The 22,716-nt window shown below is 44.1% G+C and overlaps 1 protein-coding gene across 1 annotated transcript in view; it reads right to left on the bottom strand.

The window, feature by feature from the left end:
• The window catches only part of SLC2A9 (solute carrier family 2 member 9), a 262,289-nt gene that overhangs the window by 159,660 nt on the left and 79,913 nt on the right, over positions 1-22,716 (bottom strand). Inside the window, 1 exon segment of the mRNA XM_064286323.1 lies at positions 22,201-22,209. Coding sequence (XP_064142393.1) covers positions 22,201-22,209 — 9 coding nt within the window.

The raw sequence follows: 22,716 nt of genomic DNA, 5'->3' as shown, positions 1-22,716 counted from the left end.
AGCCTTGGAGCTATTCTAACGCAAGCACCTTATTGTACCCACAACAAACCCGAAGTTAGAAGGGTGATTCGTCCAGAGTCACAGCAATCTGAGTGAGTTCTTGGTGGCCCGAGGCTTGCCCGCAAGTGTCACAGCAGGTCAGGGTGGGGGTCTGTTTGTGTTCTCAGCAGTGAAGAAGCATTGGCAAATTCATAAGTAGGGGCCTTCATTATAATTCCAAGATGAAGGAAAATTTGCTCATTCCTCCACATTTAGGGCCGTGTAGATCAGACCCCACTGTCCACTATGTGATTGCTCTGTGACGATTTTTCAGTCGCCTCACATGCATGTCAAAGCTGGATGATGAAAAAGGGAGACAGAAGAGGAAGTGAAACATTTGGATTGTGGTGTTGGCAAAGAATATCGAATATACCACAGACTGCCAGAAGAACAAACAAATTGGTCTTTGAAGAAATACAACCAGAGTGCTCCTTGGAAGCACGGATGGCGAGACTCTGACTAGTTTACTTTGGATACTGTATCAGGTAAGACCAATTGCTAAAAAAGGACATCATGTTTGATAAAGCAGAGGGCCAGTGAAAATGAGGGAGACCCTCAATGAGTCGCACAGTGGCTGTAACGATGGATTCAAATGTACCATAGATCGTGAACATGGCGCAAGACCGGCAACATTTTGTTCTGTTATATATAAGGTCACCATAAGCTGGAGCTAACTCAATGACAACTAACAACAACATGGTGATACAACATTTAGACATTTGGCCTCAGTGCCTGGGAAGGACCGACAGACAGGTGAATGATGACTTGACTCTGAGCCAGATCAAAGAAGGTCTCTGAGAGAGGAATATTATTTGGGGGATACCGAGGGGGAGCAAGTGGTTCTAAAGGCTGACAGCAGAGAAGACATCTCAACAGGAAGGACTTTTCTCTGGGCCTTGAAGGACCACCACCAGAGAAGGCAGAAGAATCAGGAGGCAGGAAATGCAAAGGCAGAAGCTGGGAGAAGGGACCCCTCATTGGTGGTCAGTAATGGGACGGTGAAAGTATGAGCTTCCTCTACCATCCACATGCGTAAGACTCACCCCAGGGGGTCTGGTATGAATGGAGATTCTGGGGAGCCACCCCGAAGATTCAGATTTAAGTCTGGAGTGGGACCGAGAAGTCTGTAGCTTAACCAGCACCCAGGTGACCCTGAAGTGGTACCCACAGTCCACACTGGGGAAGCACTGGGTTTCGCTGTACGATGAGATGCAGGCACAGGAGGGCAAGAAGCACAGACTTGAAGTGAATACTCAAACCTAACACACCATGGTGAGAATCCTAAACCTCACCGCAGAGAAATCAGGGAATCAGTGATAGTTTTTTTTTTTTTTTAATTAGTAAAGTATGTCTGCTTTGAGCCTTGTGCTTTATTTTTTTATTGTGCTTTAGGTGAAACTTTACAGCAGAAATTAGCTTCTCATTCAAAAATTTACACACAAATTGTTTTGTGACATTGGTTGCATTCCCTGAAACGTGCCAGCACTCTCCCCCTTTCCACCCCAGGTTTCCTGTGTCCATTCGTCTAACTTTCCTGTCCCTTCCTGCCTTCTCGTCCCTGCTCTTGGGCAGGTGCTGCCCATTTGGCCTCGTAGACTTGATTGACCTAAGAAGCACATCCCTCACGTGTGCTATTGTTTGTTTTACAGGCCTGTCTGATCTTTGGCTGAAAGGCTGGCTTCAGGAGTGGCTTCAGTTCTGAGTCAGCAGGGAGTCTGAGGGCTAGAGCCTTGGGGGTTCCTCCAGTCCCTGTCAGATCAGTAAGTCTGGTCTTTGTGTGTGTGTGTGTGAATCTGAACTTTGTTCTACGTTTTTCTCCCACTCTGTCTGGGGCCCTCTGCTGTGATTCCTGTCAAAGCAGTTGGTGGTGGTAACTGGGCACCATCCAGTTCTTCTGCGCTCAGGCTGGAGGGGACTGTGGTTATGTGGTCCATTAGTCCTTTGGACTAATATTTTCCTTGTGTCTTTTTTTTTTTTTTAATTCTCCCTTGCTCCAGACAGGATGGGACCAACAGATGTATCTTAGATGGCTGCTTGAAAGCTTTTCAGACCCCAGGTGCTACTCAGCGGAGTAGGATGTAGAAGGTTTTCTTTGTGAACTATGTCATGCCAGTTAACCCAGATCTCCCCGAGACCACGATCTGCATTGCCGTTCCACGGGAGACATATGTGGCGATCTGGTTCTGCAAAGATGACAGCTTCAGGGACCTTACGGGACAGTTCTACTCTGCCCCAGGGGAGCTGTGAGCCAGAATCAACTGGACGGCAATGGAGTTTCTAACCTTTTGGAAGTAGATTGCCAGGTCTTTCTTCTGAGGTACCTCTGGATGGGTTTCAACCATCAGCTTTTAGGTTGGTAGCTGAGCACATAACCATTTGTCCCACCCAGGGGCACCAGAGGGATGCTAATAAGAACTAAATGTAGTGGGTGATTCCTATGAGCTGGGCATTGTCCTAAAAACTGTACATTCTCACAATTACCCAGTAAGCTGTTTATATTTATGCCCATTTTACTGATGGCCACATTGAGGCACATCAAGTTTCTGAACGTGGCCTGCACAAGGTCACAGAGCTAGTCAGTGGTAGAGCCAGGATACAAACCCAGGAGTTGGTCCCAGGGTCCCCTAGTGACTCTCAAACTTGAGTGGGCAACACAGCCACCTGGAGCGCTTGTTAAAACGCACAGAGTTTCTGTCTGATTAGGTAGGAACTGGTCAGGCAGGGATGAGAATTTGCACGTCTAACAAGGTCCTTTCCACACTTTGAGAACCACTGCATGGAAACCTGTCTGCCTTTCACTGCTCCATCCCCCGGCCCAAAACATCCCCCCAAAACCAAACCCACTGCCATGGAGTGGATTCTAACTCATAGCGACCCTCTAAGATGGAGTAGAACTGGCCAATAGGGTTTCCAAGGAGTGGCTGCTGGATTGGAGCTACTCACCTTTTGCTTAGCAGCCAAATGCTTAACCACTTTGGCACCAGGGCTTGGCACCTAGTAAGTTCTCAGTTGTTAAATGAAGGAAGGAAGGAAGGGAAGAAGGAATAGAGGAAGCATGGAAGGAAGGGAGGGAGGGAGGGAAGATGGGAAGAAGGGAGGAGAGAAAGGGGAAAAAGGAAAGTGGGGAAGGGGGAGTTAGAAGGGGGGAAAGAGAAGAAGGGAGATGAAAGGAAGGAAGGGAGAAAGGGACAGAGGAAAGAAGGAGGGAACCAACATTTTCTGAGTTCTTACTATGTGCCCTGATCTCATCTAGCCCTATGTGGCATGAACAGTTTACTCTTGACTCCCAGTTGAAGGTCTGAACCTACCCAGTGGAGTTATGGAAGAAAGGTGTGGAGATCTGTGTCCGTACACATTACAGCCACCAAAACCCTCTGGAGTTCCATTCGCCATGAGCTGGAATCAACTTGATGGCAACAGGTTTGGTTTGGGGTTTCTTTTTTTTTTTTTTTTTTGACGTGAACAGTTAACAGGCTCACCTGCTAACAGAAAGGCTGGAGGTTTCAGTTCACCCAGAGGTGCCTTGGAAGAAAGGCCTGGTGATAAATTTTTGAAAAATCGGCCACTGAGCACAGTTCTACCGACACACATGAGGTTGCTGTGAATCAGGACTGACTCAACAGCAACTGGGTTGGTTTGATTTGTTGTACAAAAGCGTACTGCCTACAGCTGAAAAAGCCAAACCAAACCCACTGCTGTCGAGTCGATTCCAACTCATAGCGACCCTGTCGGACAGAGTAGAACTGCCCCGTAGAGTTTCCAAGGAGCGCCTGGCGGATTCTAACTGCCGACCTTTTGGTTAGCAGCCGTGGCACTTAACCACTAGGCCACCAGGGTTTCCCCTACAGCTGAAGTGGTTGCTACAAACCCTAACTATTACAATTTTCAGGCATTAGCCTTAACACTTTACAAAATGGCGAGCCATCTGCACAAAGATCGTGATTCTTCTTCCTATTGTTTGACAGGCGGACTGTGGATTACGATGGAGGCAGGAAGCTAAGAGGACTCGTCCTGTCCCGTTTGAAAAGCCTAAATTATCTAAAAGTAAAATTTCAGAGCTCTGAATGTAATTTGAAGGAGTATGACATCAACCTGCAAGGAACTCTGAAGTGGCAGGAAGAAAGCAAAGATGACAATCTCTAATTTTCTCTTTTTCTTATTTCCCTTCAAAGGAAATTCATGGGGTGAAGGCTTCCGACTTGACGGAACATTTTCTCGGGCTATAGGAAATGTCTGGGCATGCCCAACAACGGCCTTCTTCATTTCAAAGAGGAAAAGTATGATTTCCAAGTTGCTGGAGAATAAAGACAATGCTCACCAGGTGAGAATGCTGTTGGGTTGTTTGGTGTTTGAAATCGCTTTAACGTGGGTGAATACATTTCTTCTTACATTCCTGACAAAAATCAAAAAGCTCTGTTTCTTCCTGGGCTTGAGCGAAGTTCAGGAAATTCTGATCTAAAAAATCACGTGAAACAAGACCTTTCACATAGTTAGGGTCTGGGTTGCCGAGAGAAAAACATGAGCTGGGAAAGGACTGTTTCACACTGCCGGGTGAAAGCAGCCAGCCAGTCTGCAAAAGCTATACACTGTAAGATTTCAACGATATGACATTCTGGAAAAGGCAAGACTCTAGGGACAGTGAAAAGGTGAGTGGTTTCCAGGGGTGAAGAGTGAGGTAGGAAGGGATGAGTAGGTGGAACACAGGGCATGTTAAAAAAAAAAAAAAAATACATTGCCATTGAGTCGATTCTGACTCATAGGGACCTTATATGACAGAGTGGAACTGCCCATAGAGTTTTGAAGGAGTGACTGGTGGATTCGAACTGCCAACCTTTTGGTTAGCAGCTGTAGCACTTAACCTCTATGCCACCAGCATTTCCAGGGCATGTCTAGGGCAGTGAAAATATTCCATATGGTTCTGCAATGATGGACATATGACATTATGCATATGTCAAAACCCATGAGGCTGTACAACCAACGAACAAGCCCAGTGTAAATCACGGACTTTAGTTATTAATACTGTATCAACATTGTCTCATCAATTGTGACAAATGTCTCTTAGGTATGTAAGACGTTAATAAAAGTTTACAGGGGAGAGGGGAAATGGGATATCCGGTAACTCCCTGTACTTTTTGCACACTTTTTCTGTAAACCTAAAACTTCTCTAAATATAAAGTCTATTGAAAAGCTTCTACAAAGTCTACCAAAAAATTTTAAGGAGTCCCTAGGTGGCACGATGGCACTGGGTTGGGTAGGAGGCACAAAGGGTTAAGTGCCGGACTACTACCCAAAATGTTGATGGTTCGAACCCACCCAAAGGCACCACGGAAGACAGGCCTGGAGATCTGCTTCTGAAAGGTCACGGCCTTAAAAATTCCATGGTAGGCGGGGCCAAGATGGCGGACTAGGTGGACGCTACCGCGGATCCCTCTTGCAACAAAGACTCGGAAAAACAAGTGAATCAATCACATACATAACAATCTACAAACTCTGAACAACAAGCACAGACTTAGAGACGGAAAATGAACAAATACAGGCAGACAGCGACCGTTTTCAGAACTGGGAGCCAGCATACCAGGCAGGTGACCTTCGGAGCCCCATCTGGGGCAGAGCCCGGGGGGCAGACGGCACAGACAAGGGGCCCAGCCCTACCCCCCCGAACCCATGCCAGGAGAGAGGTTGGTGTGGACGGCATAGCGACGCAGCTGGAGGGAGAAGCACCCGGGAGGCAGTGACTGATCTTGGAGCGGGGAGAGCAGCGTCCCAGCCGGGGAGCTGTCCCGCTGGGAGTTTGGCGAGAAGCGGGCGGGGCGCGAGCGGGGGGGGGGGTCAGCTATATTTCCCTAAAGCGACCCCAGGGCGGGGCCCACACGTTCGTGCGCAGGGACGCCCACCCAGTTCGCGCGTGTGGTGCGGTGCACCGGAGGGAGAAGTCCCCGGGAGGAAGTGACTGGTCTTGGAGCGGGGAGAGTAGCGTCCCAGCGGGGAGCCGTCCTGCCAGGAGTTTGGAGGGAAGCGGGCGGGGCGCGAGCGGGGGGGGGGTCAGCTATATTTCCCTAAAGCGACCCCGGGGCGGGGCCCACACGTTCGTGCGCGGGGACGCCCACACAGTTCGCGCGGGTGGCGCGGCGCACCGGAGGGAGAAGTCCCCGGGAGGAAATGATTGGTCTCGGAGCGGGGACAGCGTCGTCCCAGCCGGGGAGCCGTCCCGCTGGGATTTTGACGAAAGCGGGCGGGGCATGAGCGCGGGGTCCAATTATATTCCCCTGAATTGACCCAAGGGGCTGGCCCACCTGGTCGTGCGGGTGACGCCCACTCAGTTCGCACGAGCGGTGCGGCACACCAGAGGGAGGAGTCCCCGGGAGGAAGTGACTGGTCTCGGAGCGGGGAAAGCAGCGTCCCAGCCGGGGAGCCGTCCCGCTGGGATCTTGGCGAAAGTGGGCGGAGCGTGAGCGCGGGGTCCAATTATATTCTCCTGAATAGACCCTGGGGGCGGGCCCACCCGTTCGTGCGGGAGACGCCCACCCAGTTCGCGCGAGCAGTGCCACGCACCGGAGGGAGAAGTCCCCGGGAGGAAGTGACTGGTCTCGGAGTGGGGAGAGTAGCGTCCCAAACGGGGAGCCGTCCCACCCGGACTTTGGCGGACGGGAGCGGAGTGTGAACGCGGTGATCAGCTCTATATTCTGTGGTGCTACACTCCTAGCTCTCTGATCCCTCCCCCACCCTCCCCAGGCGGCTCCATTAACATCCGAATAACTGGAGCCAGAGGGAGAATTCAGATAGGGATTTGACTGCATTTTTTTTAGCTGATTACCTGGAAAATCTAGTTTCCCAGTGATGGCTCGAAGACAGCAGTCCATATCAAACCACATAAAGAAACAGACCATGACAGCTTCTCCAACCCCCCAAACAAAAGAATCAAAATCTTTCCCAAATGAAGATACAATCCTGGAATTATCAGATACAGAATATAAAAAACTAATTTACAGAATGCTTAAAGATATCACAAATGAAATTAGGATAAATGCAGAAAAAGCCAAGGAACACACTAATAAAACTGTTGAAGAACTCAATTATTCAAGAACATAGTGGAAAAATTAATAAGTTGCAAGAATCCATAGAGAGACAGCATGTAGAAATCCAAAAGATTAACAATAAAATTACAGAATTTGACAACGCAATAGAAAGTCAGAGGAGCAGACTCGAGCAATTAGAATGTAGACTGGGACTTCTGGAGGACCAGGGAATCAACACCAACATAGCTGAAAAAAAAAATCAGATAAAAGAATTTAAAAAAATGAAGAAACCCTAAGAATCATGCGGGACTCTATCAAGAAGGATAACTTGTGAGTGATTGGAGTCCCAGAACAGGGAGGGGGGACAGAAAACACAGAGAAAATAGTTGAAGAACTCCTGACACAAAACTTCCCTGACATCATGAAAGACGAAAGGATATCTATCCAAGATGCTCATCGAACCCCACTTAAGATTGATCCAAAAAGAAAAACACCAAGACATATTATCATCAAACTTGCCAAAACCAAAGACAAACAGAAAATTTTAAAAGCAGCCAGGGAGAAAAGAAAGGTTTCCTTCAAGGGAGAATCAATAAGAGTAAGTTCAGACTACTCAGCAGAAACCATGAAGGCAAGAAGGGAATGGGACGACATATACAGAGCACTGAAGGAGAAAAACTGCCAACCAAGGATCATATATCCAGCAAAACTCTCTCTGAAATATGAAGGCGAAATTAAGATATTTACAGATAAACACAAGTTTAGAGAATTTGCAAAAACTAAACCAAGACTGCAAGAAATGCTAAAGGAGATTGTTGGGCCGGATGACCAATAATATCAGGTACCAGCACAATACAAGGTCACAAAACAGAATGCCCTGATATCAACGCAACTCAAATAGGGAAAGCACAAAAACAAACAAATTAAGACTAATTCTAAAAAATAAATAAATAAACAAAATAATGCACATAACAGGAAATCATGGAAATCAATAGATAAACAATCACAATAATCAAAAAGAGGGACTAAATATAGGAGGCATTGAACTGCCAAATGGAGAGGGATACAAGGCAATATAGAAGGATACAAGTTAGGTTTTTACTTAGAAAAATAGGGGTAAATAATAAGGTAACCACAAAAAGGAATATCAATTCCATAACTCAAGAAAAAAGCCAAGAAAAACGTAACGACTCAACAAACATAAAGTTAAGCATTATGAAAATGAGGATCTCACAAGCTACTAAGAAAAACGTCTCGGCACAAAAAAGCATGTGGAAAAATGAAATGGCCAACAACACACATGAAAAGGCATCAAAATGACAGCACTAAAAACTTATTTATCTATAATTACGCTGAATGTAAATGGACTAAATGCACCAATAAAGAGATAGAGAGTCACGGACTGGATAAAGAAACACGATCCATCTATATGCTGCCTACAAGAGACACACCTTAGACTTAGAGACACAAACAAACTAAAACTCAAAGGATGGAAAAAAATATATCAAGCAAACAATAAGCAAAAAAGAAGAGGAGTAGCAATATTAATTTCTGACAAAATAGATTTTAGACTTAAATCCGCCACAAAGGACAAAGAAGGACACTATTTAATGATAAAAGGGACAATTGATCAGGAAGACATAACCATATTAAATATTTACGCACCCAATGACAGGGCTGCAAGATGCATACATCAAATTTTAACAGAATTGAAGAGTGAGATAGACACCTCCACATTTATAGTAGGAGACTTCAACACACCACTTTCGGAGAAGGACAGGACATCCAGTAAGAAGCTCAATAGAGACACGGAAGACCTACTTACAACAATCAACCAACTTGACCTCATTGACTTATACAGAACTCTCCACCCAACTGCTGCAAAATATACTTTTTTTTTTCTAGTGCACATGGAACATTCTCTAGAATAGACCACATATTAGGTCATAAAACAAATCTTTGCAGAATCCAAAACATCAAAATATTACAAAGCATCTTCTCAGACCACAAGGCAATGAAGCTAGAAATCAATAACAAAAAAACTAGGGAAAAGAAATCAAATACTTGGAAAATGAACAATACCCTCCTGAAAAAAGACTGGGTTATAGAAGACATCAAGGAGGGAATAAGGAAATTCTTAGAAAGCAACGAGAATGAAAATACTTCCTATCAAAACCTCTGGGACACAGCAAAAGCAGTGCTCAGAGGCCAATTTATATCGATAAATGCACACATACAAAAAGAAGAAAGAGCCAAAATCAGAGAACTGTCCCGACAACTTGAACAAATAGAAAGTGAGCAACAAAAGAACCCATCAGGCACCAGAAGAAAACAAATAATAAAAATTAGAGCTGAACTAAATGAATTAGAGAACAGAAAAACAATTGAAAGAATTAACAAAGCCAAAAGCTGGTTCTTTGAAAAAATTAACAAAATTGATAAACCATTGGCTAGACTGACTAAAGAAAAACAGGAAAGGAAACAAATAACCCAAATAAGAAACGAGAAGGACCACATCACAACAGAGCCAAATGAAATTAAAAGAGTCATTTCAGATTACTACGAAAAATTGTACTCCAACAAATTTGAAAACCTAGAAGAAATGGATAAATTCTTGGAACAACACTACCTACCTAAACTAACACATTCAGAAGTAGAACAACTAAATAGACCCATAACAAAAAAAGAGATTGAAACGGTAATCAAAAAACTTCCAACAAAAAAAAGTCCTGGCCCAGACGGCTTCACTGCAGAGTTCTACAAAACCTTCAGAGAAGACTTAACACCATTACTATTGAAGGTATTTCAAAGCATAGAAAAAGACGGAATACTACCCAACTCATTCTATGAAGCTACCATCTCCCTGATACCAAAACCAGGTAAAGACATTACAAAAAAAGAAAATTTTAGACCTATATCCTTCATGAACATAGATGCAAAAATCCTCAACAAAATTCTAGCCAATAGAATCCAACAACACATCAAAAAAATAATTCACCCTGATCAAGTGGGATTTATACCAGGTATGCAAGGCTGGTTTAATATCAGAAAAACCATTAATGTAATCCATCACATAAATAAAACAAAAGATAAAAACCACATGATCTTATCAATCGATGCAGAAAAGGCATTTGACAAAGTTCAACACCCATTTATGATAAAAACTCTTACCAAAATAGGAATTGAAGGAAAATTCCTCAACATAATAAAGGGCATCTATGCAAAGCCAACAGCCAATATCACTCTAAATGGAGAGAACCTGAAAGCATTTCCCCTGAGAACGGGAACCAGACAAGGATGCCCTTTATCACCGCTCTTATTCAACATCGTATTTGAAGTCCTAGCCAGGGCAATTAGGCTAGACAAAGAAATAAAGGGTATCCAGATTGGCAAGGAGGAAGTAAAGCTATCACTATTTGCAGATGACATGATCATATACATGGAAAACCCTAAGGAATCCTCCAGAAAACTACTGAAACTAATAGAAGAGTTTGGAAGAGTCTCAGGTTATAAAATAAACATACAAAAATCACTTGGATTCCTCTACATCAACAAAAAGAACATCGAAGAGGAAATAACCAAATCAATACCATTCACAGTAGCCCCCAAGAAGATAAGATACTTAGGAATAAATCTTACCAAGGATGTAAAAGACCTATACAAAGAAAACTATAAAACTCTGCTACAAGAAATTCAAAAGGACATACTTAAGTGGAAAAACATACCCTGCTCACGGATAGGAAGACTTAACATAGTAAAAATGTCTATTCTACCAAAAGCCATCTATACATATAACGCACTTCCAATCCAAATACCAATGTCATATTTTAAGGGGATAGAGAAACAAATCACTAATCTCATATGGAAGGGAAAGAACCCCCGGATAAGCAAAGCATTATTGAAAAAGAAGAAGAAAGTGGGAGGCCTCACTCTACCTGATTTCAGAACCTATTATACAGCCACAGTAGTCAAAACAGCCTGGTACTGGTACAACAACAGGCACATAGACCAATGGAACAGAATTGAGAACCCAGATATAAATCCATCCACGTATTAGCAGCTGATATTTGACAAAGGACCAGTGTCAGTCAATTGGGGAAATGATAGTCTTTTTAACAAATGGTGCTGGCATAACTGGATATCCATTTGCAAAAGAATGAAACAGGACCCATACCTCACACCATGCACAAAAACTAACTCCAAGTGGATCAAAGACCTAAACATAAAGACTAAAACGATAAAGATCATGGAAGAAAAAATAGGATCAACCCTACGAGCCCTAATACAGGGCATAAACAGAATACAAAACATTACCAAAAATGACGAAGAGAAACCAGATAACTGGGAGCTCCTAAAAATCAAACACCTATGCTCATCTAAAGACTTCACCAAAAGAGTAAAAAGACCACCTACAGACTGGGAAAGAATATTCAGCTATGACATCTCAGACCAGCGCCTGATCTCTAAAATCTACATGATTCTGTCAAAACTCAACCACAAAAAGACAAACAACCCAATCAAGAAGTGGGCAAAGGATATGAACACACATTTCACTAAAGAAGATATTCAGGCAGCCAACAGATACATGAGAAAATGCTCCCGATCATTAGCCATTAGAGAAATGCAAATTAAAACTACGATGAGATTCCATCTCACTCCAACTAGACTGGCATTAATCCAAAAAACACAAAATAATAAATGTTGGAGAGGCTGCGGAGAGATTGGAACTCTCATACATTGCTGGTGGGATTGTAAAATGGTACAACCACTTTGGAAATCCATCTGGCGTTACCTTAAACAGTTAGAAATAGAACTACCATACAACCCAGAAATCCCACTCCTGGGAATATACCCTAGAGATACAAGAGCCTTCACACAAACAGATATATGCACACCCATGTTTATTGCAGCTCTGTTTACAATAGCAAAAAGCTGGAAGCGACCAAGGTGTCCATCAACGGATGAATGGTTAAATAAATTGTGGCATATTCACACAATGGAATACTACGCATCGATAAAGAACAGTGACGAATCTGTGAAACATTTCATAACATGGAGGAACCTGGAAGGCATTATGCTGAGTGAAATGAGTCAGTTGGAAAGGACAAATACTGTATAAGACCACTATTATAAGATCTTGAGAACTAGAAAAAACGGAGAAGAACACATACTTTTGTGGTTACAAAGGGGGGAGGGAGGGAGGGAGGGAGAGGGTTTTTTATTGATCAATCTGTAGATAAGAACTGCTTTGGGTGAAGGGAAAGACAACACTCAATACAAGGAAGGTCAGCCTAATTGGACTGGACTAAAAGCAAAGAGGTTTCCGGGATAAAATGAAAGCTTCAAAGGTCAGCGGAGCAGGGGCTGGGGTCTGGGGAACTTGGTTTGCGCGGACTTCTAAGTCAATGGGCAAAATAATTCTATTATGAAAACATTCTGCATCCCACTTTGAATTGTGGTGCCTGGGGTCCTAAATGCCAGCAAGCGGCCATCTAAGATACATCAATTGGTCTCAACCCACCTGGAGCAAAGGCAAAGGAAGAACACCAAGGTCACACGACAACTAAGAACCCAAGAGACAGAAAGGGCCACATGAACCAGAGACCTACATTATCCTGAGACCAGAAGAACTAGTTGGTGCCCGGCCACAATCGATGTCTGCCCTGTTAGGGAGCACAACAGACAACTCCTGAGGGAGCAGGAGACCAATGGGATACAGTCCCCAAATTCTCATGAATAGACCATACCTAATGGTATGACTGCGACTAGAGGAATCCCAGAGACAATGTTCCCCAGAACTTCTGATGGCACAGGACAGGAACCATCCCCGAAGACAAATCATCAGGCATGAAAAGGACTGGTCAGTGGGGGGAGAGAGATGCTGATGAAGAGTGAGCTAATTAAATCAGGTGGACACTGAAAAAAAAAAAAAAAATTCCATGGAGCAGTTCTACTCTGCAACACATGGTGTCTCCGTAAGACGGAACTGACGTGATGGCAACTAACAACAACAATTTTAAAATTAATTAAACTTAAAAAAGACTGCTTTGTCTGATTTCCTATACCGGAACCCTAAACTTTGGAGATGCCCTTTTTGCTTTCCATCTACAAGTCAGGATCTTGTTCCAACCGTCTAGGGCTACAGAGAGAAACCCAGGAAACCTGGGCCCCCACCAGGCTCCGCTGTCTCCCTGCTCTGCATGTTGGGATCATTTCCAAACCTCTCTGAGACTGAGTTTTTAATCTGTAAAACAGAAATTGTGCACAGTGCGTAAGGGCTCAGGCTGCTAACCAAAACATCGGCAGTTTGAATCCACTAGCCGCTCCTCGGAGACTCTGTGGGGCAGTTCTACTCTGTCCTATAGGGGCACTATGAGTCGTCATCCACTCGCCGGCAATGGGTTTGGGTTTTTATTTCCAAGTACAGCTACATGAATTAAAGGAGATCATGGCTGACATCAGTTCAGCCCCAGCTCCAGGCACTGTTGCAAGTATTTGACATCTACGTCCATCCTCAAGCCTTGCAAGACCACCGTGAAATAAAAAACAACCAACCAGGTGCTGCTGAGTCGACTCTGACTCACGGTGACCCCATGGGTGTCAGAGGAGAACTGTGCTGCGTAGGGTTTTCAATGACTGATTTTTCAGAAGCCGATTGCCAGGGCTTTCTTCTGAGGTGCCTCTTTGTGGGCTCAAAGCACCAACCTTTCAGTTAGCAGCTGAGTGCTAAACCATTTGGTCAACACAGAGACACCCTTGTTATTTTTGCCATTTCACATGCCAGAAAAAAGGCTCTGAGGATTCAGTACAAATTGTTCAAGCTGGTGGGTGGGGGCTGGAAGGCCCGGCCACTTCACCTCGGCTGTGGCTTGGACATTGCTCTGTGCCCTTTTCTCTGAATCCATTCTTTTAATTTAGAATCCCATTTCATCACCCCTTCATAAGTTCATGGGACATTTTCCAGGATGAGACCCTCTGCAGTGAAATAACAACCATTTTGTAATCCAGGCCAGTATTTTATCACGCACTAAGAAGGAGCGGCCAACCTTAGCCAGCACGGAACACTTGCCAAAGGTGGATCACAAGCTGGCCACTGAGTAAATCTTACTGCGTCCCCCAGAGGAGAAATGGATGGGTTATGGTCTCTTTCATATCTTCAATAAAACAAAACCGATAATTGAGTAACAGCAAAAATCACATCTATATGTGAGTCAAAAACACGGTTCTAAGTAACTCATTGTACTGACGATAGATAAAAACCGGCAAATTGTTTAGAAAACAATAACATCAGCAGTGTGGCATGTTAAAACTTCCAAAATGTTGGCAAATCTATAGTAAAAGGAAAATGTGAGTAAAAATGACAAAGCAAAAAATTAATGCAACTGGAAAGGAACAAAATGTATAAAAAACTTTAGATAAATGTTATTCTTTGTCCATCATTTTCATTTCTGGTACTCTATAATAAATGAATAATTAGACAGTCAAATAGTGATTTATGGAGAAGTTTGTTCACCCAAAGTGCAAGTTATATTTCAATAATAAACACCAGAAAACATTCATTTTAAAGTCAGGAAAGGTGTGCATCAGGGTTGTATCTTTTCACCATACCTACTCAATCTGTATGCTGAGCAAATAATCTGAGAAGCTGGACTCTATGAAGAATGCAGCATCAGGTTTGGAAGAAGACTTACTAACAACCTTCACTATGCAGATGACACAACCTTGCTTGCTGAAAGTGAAGAGGACTTGAAGCACTTACTAATGAAGATCAAAGACCACAGCCTTTGGTATGGATTATACCTCAACATAAAGAAAACAAAAATCCTTACAACTGGACCAGTAAGCAACATCATGATAAATGGAGAAAATATTGAAGTTGTTAACGATTTCATTTTACTTGGATCCACAATCAACGCCCATGGAAGCAGCAGTCAAGAAATCAAAAGGTGCATTGCATTGGGCAAATCTGCTGCAAAAGACTTCTTTAAAGAGTTAAAAAGCAAAGATGTCACTCTGAGGATGAAGATGCACCTGACCCAAGCCATGGTATTCTCAATAGCCTCATATGCCTACAAGAGCTGAACAATGAATAAGAAAGACTGAAGAAGAACTGATGACTTTGAATTATGGTGTTGGCAAAGAATATTAAAGAACTAGAAGAATGAACAAATTTGTCTTGGAATACAGCCAGAGCGCTCCTTGAAAGCGAGGATGGCAAGACTTCATCTCATGTATTTTGGACATGTTTTTGGGAGGGACTAGTCCCTGGAGAAGAATATCATGCTTGGTAAAGTAGAGGACAGCAAAAATGAGGAAGACCCTCAATGAGATGGATTGAAACAGTGGCTACAACAATGGGCTCAAGTACAGCAATGATTGTGAGGATGGCGCAGGACCTGGCAGTGTTTCCTTCTGGCATACATGAGGTCGCTATGAGTCATAACTGACTCGACAGCACCTAACAATAACAACAACAGTCTTTACAGGAGCAGTTTGCCAGGTCTTTTTTCCTGTGGAGCAGCTAGTGGGTTTGAATTGCTGATCTTTCAGTTAGCAGCCAAGTGCTTAACCGTTATGCCAACAACAAAAAAACCAGGGGTCCTTGTTGCACCACCAGGGCTCCTTAATTTCATAATAGATATGTGTAAACCTAGAAAGAAATGGACCAAAATATTAAAAAGTGGCTGCCTCCTTTAAGGGGAGACTTTTTTTTGTTTGTTTGTTTTGTTTTGGTGGCACAGTGGTTAAGTGCTCAACTGCTAACAGAAAGGTCGGTGGTTGCAGGAGAAAGACGTGGCAGGCTGCTTCTGCAAAAATGACAGCCTTTGGAAACCCTGTGGGGGTAGTTTTACTCTGTCCTTCTGTGAGTCAGAATCGACTTGATGGCAACAGGTTTGCTTTGTTTTTGGCCTCCTTTAAAGGGCAGAATTACAAGCAGCTTTTACATCCTTGTTCATATTTTCCAAATATCCCAAACTGGGTAAAAACTGTTTTCACAATGGAACAAAATGGATGGAAATCTTGCGAAGTCTATACCCATTAGAACAATGACTAACTTGAAGCTTCCACTTGTCTTTCCTGGGCCTGATACCTCATCTGGAATTGATAGTCTCCCTAGCTTTGCAAATTACTCACGGTCTCAAATGATTCCCAGGTTTTTCTTCCTGTACTTCTGCCTACAGTTCTCACCTAAGTGTCTTTCTTCTTTACCTTTGCAGGAGAAATAGCTATTTAATTTTTTTTTTTTTAACGCCTTCAGAAGCATAAAGTGAACTGTTCACCTCAATGTTGTATGATATGTCTTTGATTAAATTCAGAGCACCAGCGTTTATTTCTCCATTTCCCTTCTTGCCTTCTGGCAGCTGATCGTAAGAGCCACTTTCTCCCTGCTTCCTCCAGCCTTTGTATTTCAAAGTAATTGCCTGCATCTAGACAGCTTTTCTCTATTTAATTTTTTTTAGAAGCTTAGTTGGTCTCTTATTTACCTTCAAAGACAGTTTGTCTCTGTCTTTGAAGGTAAATGAGAAATATGGTTAAAATAGAGAAAATGAAATTCTGACACTTTAATGAAATTAACTGTGCTTCCCACTTGGCGGGAACATCACACATGCCTGAAAAAGATGAATGAGAATCTCTCATTTAACCTTCTTTCTTGTACCACAAGCACAATATCCACCTGCCCAACGCATGAAAAAAAAAGATGTTTACTGAGTGGATCACACATCATCTTAACCAGGGCAAAGACTATCTGGAAAATTCTAATCTGATGGGAAAAGTCAACCTAGAGAGATCAATGGTACACCTTTCAGTGGGGGGCTTCTCATCGGGCTTGAGGCCAGGAGGTGGGCATGGGTGGCTGTGCCTTGCTACTACAGGGAGAGAGTGCATGGGTCCAGGAACCCAGGGATTCAAACTGCTGACCTTTTGGTTAGCAGCCGTAGCTCTTAACCACTGCACTGTCAGGGCTCCAGCATCCAACTAGTATTCAATAAATATGTGGAATGAATGAAGGAAAAGACAGAGGTTCAACATAGACCTCAGGGACTCAAGTAGCAGAAAGAGCCTGATACTGACACACAAAAGGTCCTCTAATCAGCTCTGTTGCAATGTGATTTGGGGAAGTTCCTGTCCATGAGCTTGTCATCCCCCTCCCTGCAAAGCTCTTCCACCTTTAGGGCTTCCTACCTTTGCATATGGTATCACCACTCTACCTGGCTGACATAAGCCAGACATCTTCTCTCCTCCTCTGCTGGACACATCCCATAATCCCGTCACTCACTAAACTCAGTCAGCCTCATGCACCTCTCTGCATTCCCATTGCCATCACCCTAGCGTCTTAGCTTCCTAGGTCTGCAGTAACAAATACCATAAAGTGGATGGCTTTAAAGGATAGAAATTTATTGTCTCACAGTTCCGGATCCTAGAAATCCAGAGCGTCAGGAGGCTATGTTCTGTCGCCTGGAGGGGAAGATTCTCCTTGTCCATTTCCACTTCCGTTAACCCCAGGCATTTTTTGGCATTCCTTGGCTTATAGAGGGATTCTCCCATGCTGACTTCAGCCTGTTGCCACTCCCTATTTCCGTGTCTGTTCTCCCCTTTTGTATACACCACTCAGAAGTCATTAGGGTTAGGACCCACCCAACTCTCTTATGTCTAAATTGATAATATCTTCAAAGAAAGACCTATTTCCTCCAAAGTGGTTACATTCACAGCTACAGGGGTTAAGACTTCAATATATCTTTTTTGGGGACACAATTTAATCTATAACACCAAGCAACTAGCTTGACTAGACCAGTATAATCCCCCTTGTGTTGGCTGGGACCCAATCCTTTCTCCACCTTGTGGTCCAAGTCTTTTTTAAGAGTGCTCATGTTATCATGCTGTAGCTTGCTTAAACCTTTTAATGGTCTTTCATGGCTCTTGGATAAAGGTAAACCTTCATAAGCACACACCAAAACCAAACCAAACCCATTGCCATGGAGTTGATTCTGACTCACGGTGAGCCCATGTGTTACAGAGCAGAACTGTTCCATAGGGTTTTTTTTGACTGTAATCTTTTCAGGAGCAGATTGCTAGGCTTCTCCTCCATGATGTCACAAAGTGTGTTTGAACCATCAACCTTTCAGTAGATAGACAAGTAAAAACCATCTTTACCACTCAGGGGCTTTTCCAAATATATGCACTCCCTTTCAAAGTGTATGAAGAGTGGTCCACAGACTGAGCCCAGCCCACAGATGGTAGTATTTTTTTTTTTTTAATCTCAACTAGTTTCCAATATTTAAAAATTAGGAATATGGCATAAAAATGAGGATTTCTAACTTTTCTTGAAAATCTGTTACCTTGAGGCCAATTTCTGTCATGGTAACAGTAGCAGCTGCCCTCATTGGATAGGGCACCCCTGCCCCCCAGCTGCCACAGTCCCCACCATGCCCCCTAGTCTTGCCCAACCCTTCATGGGTGTGGCCCTCCTGCCCCCGCACGATCCGGCCCCTACCTTTGGCCATATCTCCCTCTTCTTTCCACTCACACTGCTCCAGTCCCCTGGTCTTTTCTGTCCCTGAACAAACACGAGGGACTTCACAGGCATTGTTTCCTCTGCCTGGCACACCCTCTCTACCCTCTGCCTTTCCCTCCCCCACCAGTCCTGACCTGGATCAATGCTACTCATCTTCAAGGCATGGGTTTTATCATAGATTGGATTGTGTCCCCTCCCAAATATGTTAGGCTATGATTCCCAGTGTTGCCTGGTTGTCCTTCATTTTGTGATTATAATTTTATGTTAAGAGGATTAGGCTGGGATTGTAACGCCACCCTTACTCAGGTCACCTCCCTGACCCAGTGTAAAGGGAGTTTTCCCTGGGATGGGGCCTGCACTACCTTTTATCTCTCAAGAAAGAAAAGGAAAGGGAAGCAAGCAGAGAGGTGGGGACCTCATACCACCAAGAAAACAACACCAGGAGCAGAGTGCATCCTTTGGACCCGGGGTCCCTGTGCCTGAGAAGCTCCTCGACCAGGGGAAGTTTGAGGACAAAGACCTTCCTCCAGAGCTGACAGAGAGAGAAAGCCCTCCCCTGGAGCTGACACCCTGAATTTGGACTTATAACCTAAGAGACTGTGAGAAAATAAATTTCTCTTTGTTAAAGCCACCCACTGTGGTATTTCTGTTACAGCAGCACTAGATAACTAAGACAGGTTTGACTGTCACTTCCACAGGGAAATTGCCCCGATACCCTACTCTAGGTTGGTGCCCTGCCTATTTCCCCCATCACACTGGTGATCATTGGTTAATCGGTTGTCTTCCCTGTGAGTGCCACAAGAGCAGAACTGAGTCTGTGTTCCTGACTGCTCAATCAACAGCAACAGGTCCAGCACCTGGTCCATGTTGTTGTTAGTTGCCATCGAGTCAGTTCTGATCCACAGTGACCCTACGTGTGCAGAGGAGAACTGCTCTACAGGGTTTTCAAGGCTGTGAATTTCCGGAAGCAGATCTCCAGGCCCATTTTCTAAGGCACCTCAGGGTGGGTTTGAACCGTCAACCTTTCAACTAGTAGTTGAGTGGTTAACAGTTTGCACCACTCAGGGCCTTCTGGAATATAGTATGAGGTCTCGAAGAATTCGTTCAATGATTGAGTAAACTTGTACCTCTGGGGATGGTATACATACACATCAGTAAGATGCCATCTGCTGGAGGGGAAAGATACAGAAACAAACAAAAGTAACACCATGGGGGAGGCCTGTGTGCAAGGTACGCTGAGGACACTTAGAGCACAGTCACCATTTGCCGCTATGTTTTCCTAGAGGAAGTCACACTTGAGTGGGGCATGGGGATTTGGGACTTGTGAGCATGCTTGCTACTCAGGAGGACACTGGCTTAGAGAGGAGGTTTGACTTGCCCATGGTCACATAGTTCATCTAGCTTGTGAGCATTGTAAAGGTGCAGACTGTACCTGTCATGGTCAAAGCTGTAGCTCCAGGACCCAAATAGAAAAAACAAGCAAACAAAAGAAACCCATTGCCATGGAGTCAATTCCAACTCATAGTGACCCTATAGGACAGAACAGAACCACGCCATAGGGTTTCCGGGGATTCAAACTGCCGACATCCTGGTTAGCAGCCTTAGCTCTTAACCACTGCACTACCAGGACTCCAGCACCCAACCAGTGTGCAACAAATGTGTGGAATGACCGAAGGAAAACACAGAGGTTCAAGGTAGACCTGGGGGACTCAAGTAGAAGGAAGAATTTGATGTTGATGCACAAAAGAAAGTCTGATGATTGAGGAGGAATTTGGAAATTATCCTGGAAAAAAAAGTTGTCGAGGCAGATATGTATTTATTTCGTTATGCCTGGAGGACTTCAGTCCTGTTCACTGACTTTAAAATATTTTTTTATGTCCAAAGAGCTGAGGCTGTAATGGCTATATTGTTTTTGTCACACACACAGTGTTTATTTTTAGAGCTTTTGATTGTCTTAAAAAGCAAAAACACAAAACAGTCTCTTTAATGTGGGAACTCATGTTGGTAAGGAGGCTCTTTTCAATATGCTTGCATTAATTATAGAAATCATTGTGTATAGAACAACCGCAAATGTGAAAGTGCAAGCTGTGTGTTTACAAGGAGAAAAACAAAATTGTAGCCATCATAGCCCAAAAGGGCTGATAATAAAGGATTAGAAGCAGGTGCCTTTGAGGTGACCTGGATCGGATGAAATATAAAAAGTGGTACACGCCAACCAGCTCCCATCATCCTGTCATCATGGGGCCACCATACTGGATTTCTCCGTGAGTAAACCCCTCCATGGAACAAGAAAGGAGCCAATGTCTAGGCTACATAAGGCTCAGCCAGTTGGGACAGGGAAGGGGCCTTCTGTGCAGAATCAGACCCTCCTCACAGAAGCCCCAAATTCAGTCTTCTTGTCTATAAAACACTCATCCCATCTGGGTTTGAAAGCACATGGACCCAGGTTCTGGTTTCAGCTCCAGTATCCTTTACTTGTTCTGTACCTCGCTTCTCTCCGCTTCAGTTTCCACGACTGTAGAGACAAGCAACTCACAAAGTAGCTGTGAGGATTTACATGCCATAATAAGTATTTTGATTGGCTAATTAGGCAGCAAGTCCTTTGGACTTGAACTTGCCCCCTCCTTTTGATCCCTACAACCCCTTCACACTCTTTTTAATAGCTGTTATGAGACCCATTGTACAGAGTAGCAAACCGAGGCTCAGAAAGGTAAAATTACTTGCCCAAGGCCACTGTAATGCAGCCAAAGAAATTGTTTAAATTCATGAGGAAGAAGAATCAAGATCAGCACAAAGCTGGCTCCTGAGAGGTGAAGGTCAGACATACCTCTGCCCTCCACCATTTCTGACACCAGCCATTCCCCCCAAGGCACTCTTGACTTCTCTGCTGGGTTCAATAATTTATTGCAATGGCCATACATAAGTCACAGACCACATTCACCATTACGTGGTTTACTAGGGAAGTAACAGGTTAAAACTTGGGATCAGGATTAACTTGGAAATAACAGGAACTTGGGATCTGGGTCAGGAAACACACAGGCAAGGTCTGGAAAGATCCCTGAGGCAGAGAGCACAGCCCTCCCTTCTTCAGTGCAGGAGAGCTTCTGACCAGGTCAGCTCTCTCGGCTGCTTTCTACCATTGGTCCTCTATATTGACAGTTTGCCATAGGCCTCTCTGCTGCCAGCCTCTCCACCACTACCTGGCCCAGCTTGTAGCTGGTGTAGCTGCTCACTCAGGTCTCTTAGATGCTGCTCTCCTAGCAACAGCTCTCCTCTGCCAAGCCTCTCTGCCATTGAACCTTTCTGCCATCAGGCCTCTTAACCATCAGTCGTTCTCCTATCAGACTAACCTGCTGTTGACCTCTCTGCCATTGGCCTATCTGGCACTAACTGGCTCAGCTCACATTCAGTGCAGCAGCTTGCTCAATTCTGTCTGCTGCTTTCCACCATCGAGCCTCTCCACCGCTAACTGGCACAGCTCACAACCAGTGTAGCAACTTTGTAGCCACTCAGGTTCTATGTGGCTCTGCTTCTCTACAGCCCAGCTCTCCCTCAGCATCTTTCTCAACCAGAACACCTAGAAACCCTCTGCGTTTCAGCCATTTATATATCCTGATCCTCAGCATTTACCAGGCGGGGCTTCCATCACCAGGCCAGAGTTCAACCAACCCTAAATTACCCATGAGATGTCAATCAACTCAGGTCTTGTTAATTGCGAGAAAAAAGTATCAAACTATCAAGTTGTTTACAGCTTATCCAGGAAATGTCAATCAACCTAGGGAATCCCCTGGGCAAAAATAAGAAACCCTTGGGAGTAGAAAACAGCCTGGGACCCTCTCTCCCCTCAAGTTGCTTCTCCAAAGGAGTAGGACAAAGGTTACAACTCCTCAGGGCTTAAGAGAAAAAAAAAGATCTCCCAAGCAGTTCTCCCAAAGAAGGTGAAAGGCCACATAAATGAATTCACTGTGCTGTGGCCACAGAGCTAATAAATGCTTGAACTGAGATTCAAACTCAGGTCTGCCTGTTTCCAAAACAGAAGACAGTGCAGTTACATAATTATTTAAGAAAGAAAAAATCCAGGGTAAGGTAGATCTAAGCATGTTAAAAAGATACCCAAAAGGGAGCACACCAACAATAAGCCAAAGG

This window comes from Loxodonta africana, chromosome 5, assembly GCF_030014295.1.
Source record: "Loxodonta africana isolate mLoxAfr1 chromosome 5, mLoxAfr1.hap2, whole genome shotgun sequence".
Taxonomy (NCBI): Eukaryota; Metazoa; Chordata; class Mammalia; order Proboscidea; family Elephantidae; genus Loxodonta; species Loxodonta africana.
The sequence above is the reverse complement of the archived record's forward strand: the minus strand, read 5'-3'. Positions and strand labels throughout refer to the sequence as shown.